Genomic DNA, 8,498 nt, shown 5'->3' on the forward strand with positions numbered 1-8,498 from the left:
CCGGCCGGGCAGAAATTGAAATGATGAATTTTAATTTCTGTGACGGGTCTGGGTGTAAATATGTATAATATGTATGTATTTAATAAAAAAAAAGTATATAAGTAGTATATCCGTTAAGCTAGCACCCATAACACAAGCATTGAGTTGCTTACTTTGGGGCTAGCTGGCGCTGTGTGAAATTGTCCAAAGATTTATTTATTTATTTATTATTTATTAAACATTGTAGCATTTGGCCTAAAGCGTAAGGAATAGGTCTATAACTAGGCTAGGCCTGATGAAAAATGTAGGAAATAGTCATGAATGTTTTGGCTTTTGGCAACTTATGTATTTGTTAAACGGATGTTTTAGTTTCAGATGTATGGTCTGATGTGCTAGAAAGACAGTATAATTTGTTCTATTATTGTTTTTAGCTAAAAAACGTTATAAAATTTAACACGATAAACTCCCATGAAACAAAACGTAATTGACACATCGACATCAGTGACATTGACACTGACAGTAATGACGTATCACCATTTATCATTTCACATCTGTGATTTCACAGCTGTTTTTACTGAGCCGCTCATTCTAAAAATTAATTAAAATGCCTTTAATTATTATATGCGGCACTCCTGTGAGTGGAAAAACAACCAGAGCGAAAGAACTAAGTGATTTTTTCAAGAACAAGCACAGCAAAGAGGTGGAAATCATTTCGGAAGACGAAGCAATAGACAAGTTAGGTTATGACAAAAACAATACCTATTTGGACTCGCAAATGGAAAAAAGAATGAGGGGATACCTAAAATCTGAAGTTTTGAGGCTCATTGGCAAGGACAATGTCGTAATTTTGGACGGGAGCAACTATATCAAAGGTATTTGTGTACATTAGAAATGTACTTATCAGTGTACCAATACTTGTAATTTCTTACTTTCAAATACTTAGTCCAGCTCCACACGTTGGTGCCAATATTGGTCCCAACACCCTTCGTCCAGCTTATCGATCTAGCTAGAAAATAACTGGTCCCAAAATTGGCGCCAAAACTATTTTCAAGTTACACATGTTGGAGCCAAGTCTGGAGGGAGCTGGCTTTAATGTTGATTCAAATATGATATTAACTATGCATACCAACAATATCTTACTAAATATTGACACATTTAAATATAATTTACTACAAAAAAGTTGTTACGAAATTGCAGGATACCGCTACGAACTGTATTGTGCTTCAAAAGCGTCAAAATCCACGCAATGTACGGTCTACACGATACGCAACCACGACGAAGCTTGGGAGGCTAATCAGCAGAGAATACAGAGTGTAAACGAAGGAGATTCCTCAGAAAGTTCGAACAAAACAGAAAGTAATGTAAGGAATCCTGTTCCTTATACTGAAGAAGTATTTAACGCGCTTACTAGGCTGAGGTAAATATAACATCAGTGAAGAAACTTTTCCTTGTTTACATACTACTAATATTATAAATGCGAAAGGTTGAATGTCTGGATGTTTGTTACTCTTTCACGCAAAAACTACTAAACGGATTTTCATGAAATTTTACAGTATTATTGTTTATAACCCAGAATAACATATTTTATAGGCTATAATTTATGACGATCTGTGACATTCTAAATTTCACGGTGAAGCTGCGGGCAAAAGCTAGTACTATTATAATTTTCGATTTTGTGTCAAAGAATGATTCAATCTAAGTGACAGGGTTCGAGGATATATATCAAGGGATATATATCAAGATATATATCGGATATATATCCGATATATATCAAGCCGGTTTTGATGATATATATCAACTTTTAAAATTTGTTACTGTATTTGTACTTTTTGACATAAGATTTTTATTTTTTTAGTTGATTTTGCCGTATTTCAAAGATATTTTATGTTTTTGCTTTATTTGTCTGATTTTAAGTTTTAAAAACATTAAAAACATGTTTATGTAACACATATGCAATAGTATTCATGAATAATACAATAAAATAATACTATGGCTTTCATACAAAATTGATATATATCAAAGTTGATATATATCGGATATATATCATAAATATCCGATATTTTGATATTTATAATAAATATCGGATATTTTCGAACCCTGCTAAGTGATAACATTCCAAAATTTCCAACCATAACAGCGGAATTAAGAATTTGCAGCCCTACAACAACCAAGAGATGTTAAAAAATCGATCATATTTTTTTTACTCAATTTCCACTGTTCCTACTTCATATCAGAGACTATTGAACTGGTGCTAACGGGTCCCTAAAGCATTACCAACACTATCAATCAGTTCAGTAGCATAATTCCATAACTTTCACCAGGTTCGAAGAGCCAATCAGCAGCAATAGATGGGACAGCCCGCTGTTCACCGTTCAGCCAACCGACGAACTTGATCTGGATTCAATATACAAAGTCCTGTTTGAGAAGAAACCTCCACCGCCTAATATGAGCACACAGAACGTAAGTAAATAAAAATAACATCTAAACATAGGTACCTACTTACTGGTTTTTAGTAATTAAGATATGATTCAAAGTAAACATTAAAAGAAGTTTTATAAAGTTAAACTTCTTATATCTATCAGTTAAAATACAATTACTTTATGTTGATTTTGCTGTGCAAAACAGAAACAAAAATATTGTCCAGGTCAAAGCACAACTAGATCACATTTTGATGCGAACCTGCACTGCTAAAAAAACGAATGACACACTATTGAAATTAGCAAACGTGGCCTCGTCGAATACTGCCGTAGCGATCGCGCTTACAATTTATCTTTTCTGCCAAACACACCCATTGTTATTTTTTTATTAATTGAAATTTATACTTGCAGCCTCCACTAACAACGACAAACTTCCTCTACGAGCTAGACAAAGTGACACAAGCGATATCGAAACAGATTCTCGAAGCGAAGCAACTCAACATCGATGAGGTCAAGTTCCCAGATTACCCTGGTTGTGTGCTCGAAGCAAGTTGCACTCAGCAAGCGAGTCCGCAACAGCTACTACGGTTGAGAAGGCAGTTTCTAACATATGCTAAGATGAACCATTCGAATGAGGAAATGAGTAAGATAGGAAGATACTACATACAGTATTTGAATAAAACACTTACTGAATGAGATTCCTGACTTTTCATTCGCGTACAGTCAGTGTCTAATAGTTCGTAACATCCAAAGTATCCAAAGTTGACAACACGACCATATAACGTATTGCGAACTTATTGGCTATTTTGGGTGTCCCGAGTTATTTGACGCTGATTATACTTTTTGCTTAGTTGTCATCAAGTCGTTTAGACAACCCATGCTACGCCGCCACTGTTGGCCGATACCAAATCGGTGTATTGTTGTGCGTACATACTGTCATACTTGTTCACTGATTAACTGCCCGACCAAACTATTAGCCGTCAAATCTGTAGTCTACGAGAACTCTTTAGTTTCCACTGCAGGAGACTGGAAAACCCTCTGTAATTTTCTAGAGGCAAATTGAAGATTCGGCCAACACTCCCCACGCCTGGCCAGTCGGGTAATTGGAAAGATTGGGAGTGGTTCTCCTACTATGGAACTTTGCTTAAAAGTGCAAAAGTAGTCTAACTAAAAATGCCCTTATTAACTACACTGGTACAGTCAGCGTCAAACAATTCGTGACACCCAAAGTAGCCAAAAAAGACAACACAACCTTATTTCCAATTGGAACAAAGACGTGTTGCGAACTTCTTGGCTACTTTGGGTGTCACGAACTATTTGTCGCTGACTGTACCAAAAACTTCGCCAGGGAAAAAGGCTAGCGCAAAATAAAACACTTATAATCTCCAAATAAACATATATTTTAATCTCTTTACAATGTACTTAACAAAATAACAACTACAAGTCTTCCGCTGCCCTCGCGTTGAGCCGTTGACGCTAGGGAACTAAACTTACGCCCGTATTCACAAACATTGCTATGAGGTCTCACAGTGCACGTGGTCCAGTGGCGGGGCAAGACCTAAATTTGATGTGGGCAAGACAGATTTCGCGAGGCCTTGTTCTGTGGCGAACTGAATTATAAAAAAAGTAATAATAAAAAAACAATGAACACTGACAAGTTTTTATTCATAAAAATACAAATTAGATTAATATTAAAAAAAAATTTTTTTGAGGCGCGAGGCCCCTTGTACCGCGAGGCCGTAGGCGGTGGCCCATGTCGCCCACGCCTTACGCCGCCTCTGACGTGGTCACACGCGAACCAATCACAGAGCTCAATTCAACGCTGTGCGTTCGATTTGCTGCTTCACATAAGCAAGCATGGTTTGTGAGTACGGGCGTTAATGTCAAACGATGAGGGTTTCCTTTTGCGCTCACTTGGCGCCACTGGCGAGTGATAGGGCCTTTCTTTACAGAGGCGCCAAGCCAACGTAATTGCAAATACGATAGTCTTCTTACCAATTTAGCGCTTAGTACCAGTTGGCGCCACTGTCTGTCTTGGCCATAAGCAAGTGACAAGAATACAGGATCTTACACGACAGTTGGCGAGTGGTGATTACAAATGCAAGTCTTCCTACCATTACAGCGCTCAACAGTTAGCGCCACTGTTTTAGCCACAACTTACAAGCAAATTACAGAACCTTAGGTACTCGTCAGAAGCGCGAATTTGATGATTAAAATACGATAGTCTTCCAGCCTATTCAGCGCTTATCAGTTGGCGCCACTTTCTTAGTCACAAGCAAATGACAGGACCTCCTAGCTAGACAGTGGCGCCAATTTGGCGATTGCTAAAGCCATAGTCTTCCTACCGCTTCAGCGCTCACTAGTTGGCGCCACTGTCTTAGCCACAAGAAAGTGATAGGATCTTACTAGTCAGTGGCGCCAAAGTAATTGCAAAATAAGGTAAGTCTTCCTACCGCTTCGGCTCTCACCAGTTGACGCTTGTCTTAGCTACATCTCGCAAGCAAATGAGAGGCCCTTACACGACAGTGGCGCGCCAATCTAGTGATTGCAAATACGATAGTCTTTGTTAGTTGACTTTTAGACTGCTTTAGCGCTCACCAGTATGGCGACTTTCTTATCAACAATTCGCAAGCAAGTGATAAGACCTTACAAGACTGGCTACCAGCGGCGCCAACTAATTAATAAAGAAACCCTCACTATACAGGATGTCTTGTTTTATTTCGCTGAGAATACTATATTACCTACGATAATTCAACACTTCACCGGTGCCTGATAAAGTCCCTGATAGTCTATTAGGAACTTATCTATCAGACTACAACTTTTCATCATCATCAGGGAATCGACAGACATACAATTTTTAGATAAAATATCTTTAAAATATACCTTTATATAGGACGTATTTTCGAAGAATCGACTAATTTACAATGATACAGATACAGAATGATTACAGCAAGTCAACCTATCCAATTTTGGCCAATGGAATTTGAAACTTATATCTTCAAAAATAGGGTTCCAAATATCATTATGAAGTGTTGAATGACGCTCTGACGCTAATATCTATTATATTATGTACATTTAAAGCATTGTTTTATTTCTATCTAGGAAAAGTTTAAATAAAAATGTAGAGAAAACTGTCCTAAAAAGTATTCATATTGTCATCACCTTGTTTATTTTCCAGAGAAAAAGTTCAAAATCTCACCACTGTAGAAATAATATTTTGTCATGTGGCAACACCTTGATTACTTCATACATAGGCGTTGCCAGTGTAATTTTGAAAAACTACTAAATTACCCCAAACATTTTGGCGCCATCATAGAAAATAATACTTTTTTGAGACCATAGTCAAAATGGACGTTTCCTATTTTCTCCGCAAGGTGGCGCTCATTTGCCAATACAAAAAACATTCTTATTTAAAAAGCCCTAAAGTTCATAATATTTGTATAACAAATCATACAATAACATTAAGAACTAAACATGATCTCTTATTATTTTTAGCTATTTTTTGAGGACGTTTTTAAATCGTACGAATTCGCAAACGAAATTCACGAATCGTATACGAAATTTCGAATTCTTTATTTTGCATGCTGTGTAGATTAAATTCATTCTTTTACTAAGGACGTATGAACATATTTCTGAATCGTTCGAATTCGCAATGAAATCTTACGAATCGTATACGAAATCCTTTATTTTGCTTACTAAGTTCAAGGGGTCTTGTACGTGGTATTTCGCACTTATAAAAGCATTCAAGTTAATCTTCCTGAATATTTATAGGTCACTCAACAAAAGTTGAGGCAAACACATACTCACATTGATGTAATATTTGAATACAGAACTCAAAATTACACATTCAAGTTCAAATATCGAATACACAAAAAAAACTACTTGTGTTGATGGCCTCAACTTGCGTTGAGTGAACTATATTTGGTGAAAAACAATTGAAATGTAGCATAAACTCAAATATACGCCTCGTAATATTAACGAAAAAGATGGCTTAATATTACTAAATTACATAATTAACCAGACCTAAGTGTTGTTGTGATTTTAAATCTCGTCAAAATATCTTTTGATGTAATAAAACGAGTTTTTTCTATTAAATTAACAGTTCTTTCCTTATGTACCTATCTATTTATACAGGGTGTTTGGTAAATGGGTATATGAGCCGACACTAGCCCATGTTAACATGGGCATATAAATGATATGGTGAAGTCAGAAATTTGATATCATCATTTTATTTTTTTAAATTTTCATACAAAATAAATTTTATAAATTCCGATTTGTATAAAAATTAAAATAGTTAAAATGAAGATATCAATTTTCTGACTTCACCATACCATTTATATGCCCATGTTAACATGGGCTAGTGTCGGCTCATATACCCATTTACCAAACACCCTGAATATTTATTAATTTCGTAATATGCAGACTTGTCATTTTATATCTATAACACCTATCTACTGCTTAACATACATTAAATATATCTTTTTGTGTATCAAAAAAGATAGGCCTATGACAGTAGTTGAGCATGTTGAAATCTCAAAAATAGCATAGTGTCATTTATGTGGTAAAAAAATACTCTTTTACATGACATTGGCGAAATCATGGTTCTCAAAACCAAGTCGTAGCCAAAATAAAAGAAGAAGAAGAAATACTCAGCGAGTCTTCTTTAGATAATAATACATAATATTTTTACTTATATCGCGTCCGTCTGGCTAAAAAAACGTACCTTTTAACGGATGTTTGAATTAAAATTGCAACATTTAGTTATCAAGTTCATTCATTCATCTCTTTTGCTCATAGCGAGATCCTGGCGTGTGCGACAAGAACAAAATACCATACATTTCGATATCCTCAAAAATGCTCAACTACCGTCAAAAATCAACCTTATACTGGCGCTAATGTTGAATAAATAACGTACAAAATCACATTTACTTCATTACACATAGTAAACTAACAATAATTTGTGATAACTTATTCGAATTGTAACTTATTAATACCAAATCCAACAAACTGCCACAAAGTTGCTTTTATAAATACAAAATTAACCTGTACACTCAGCGTCAAATAGTTCGTGACACCCAAAGTGGCCAAAAAGTTGACAACAACCTTATTCCAATGAGGGCTATCGTTTTAGCGCTCACCAGTTAGCGTCACTGTAGAGTAAGGTCCTGTCACTTGCTAGTAGCGAAGACAGTGGCGCCAGCTGGTGAGCGCTAAAGTGGTGGGAGGACTATCGCATTTGCACTCATCAAGATGGCGCCACTGTAGAGTAAGGTCCTGTCAATCGCCAGGGGTGCCAACTGTTAAGTATAAAAACGATAGCCCTCATTGTAACAAAGACGTGTTGCGAACTTTTTGGCTACTTTGGGTGTCACAAACTATTTGTCGCTGACTGTACCTGTAAGGACTCTTGCAGATGCGTTTCAAGGTCCTTTATTTCAACATGCTGATACAAAATAAAACTTAGATATTTTTTGACGTAGAACCAACAAAACGCAACTTTGTGGCACCCAACATATTTCTCAGGTCGATTTCACCAGTGTAGGTATGTAAATAATATAAAAATTTTAATTATAGGGAATTGGACACCAACTATCGTTATTAATTAAAATCAGAATAGCAAATGAACGAAATTAGGCCTTTCTAAGGCGAGAGTGAATAGGCAATAGGCACTTACAGGGCAGATGTACCATCTCACTTAACACCAGGTGCGATTGCGGTCAAATACCTGCCTTGTTATGCGTAAAAAACATTTTCATAAATACATAATTTAAATTGACATTTACATGAGTTCTTTTATTAGTTAATGGAATTATTCTTTTAAATAGTCTCCTATTGGTGTTATATTTACTACATTGATAAATTTCGACCCGAAAAAAGCTGCCCCTGTAATACATAAACTTTCTATACATAAAGATTTAACAATAACACCTTCTGACAAGATATATGCTCACTTAGGACTTAATTCATCACTATTATTCAGATTTTGACCCTTAAAAGTTCAAAATTTTAATTGAATTTGCACTTTAAAGACAAAACCATACGGTTCAAAATTGAGTGAACCAATGCACTCTTAAGGTGACTTTATTTTGAACATACAATTGT

At 35.9% G+C, this 8,498-nt stretch overlaps 1 protein-coding gene across 1 annotated transcript; it reads left to right on the top strand.

Annotated features, from left to right (window-relative positions):
• The first annotated feature begins 534 nt into the window (after positions 1-534).
• On the top strand, positions 535-3,094 carry LOC135085078 (protein KTI12 homolog). Its single transcript, XM_063979854.1, has 4 exons — positions 535-851; positions 1,177-1,396; positions 2,301-2,439; positions 2,808-3,094. The coding sequence occupies exons 1-4, from the start codon at positions 584-586 to the stop codon at positions 3,090-3,092; spliced, it is 912 nt and encodes a 303-aa protein (XP_063835924.1). The 5' UTR covers positions 535-583; the 3' UTR covers positions 3,093-3,094.
• The last annotated feature ends 5,404 nt before the right edge of the window (positions 3,095-8,498 follow it).

This window comes from Ostrinia nubilalis, chromosome 27 (genome assembly GCF_963855985.1).
Source record: "Ostrinia nubilalis chromosome 27, ilOstNubi1.1, whole genome shotgun sequence".
Taxonomy (NCBI): domain Eukaryota; kingdom Metazoa; phylum Arthropoda; class Insecta; order Lepidoptera; family Crambidae; genus Ostrinia; species Ostrinia nubilalis.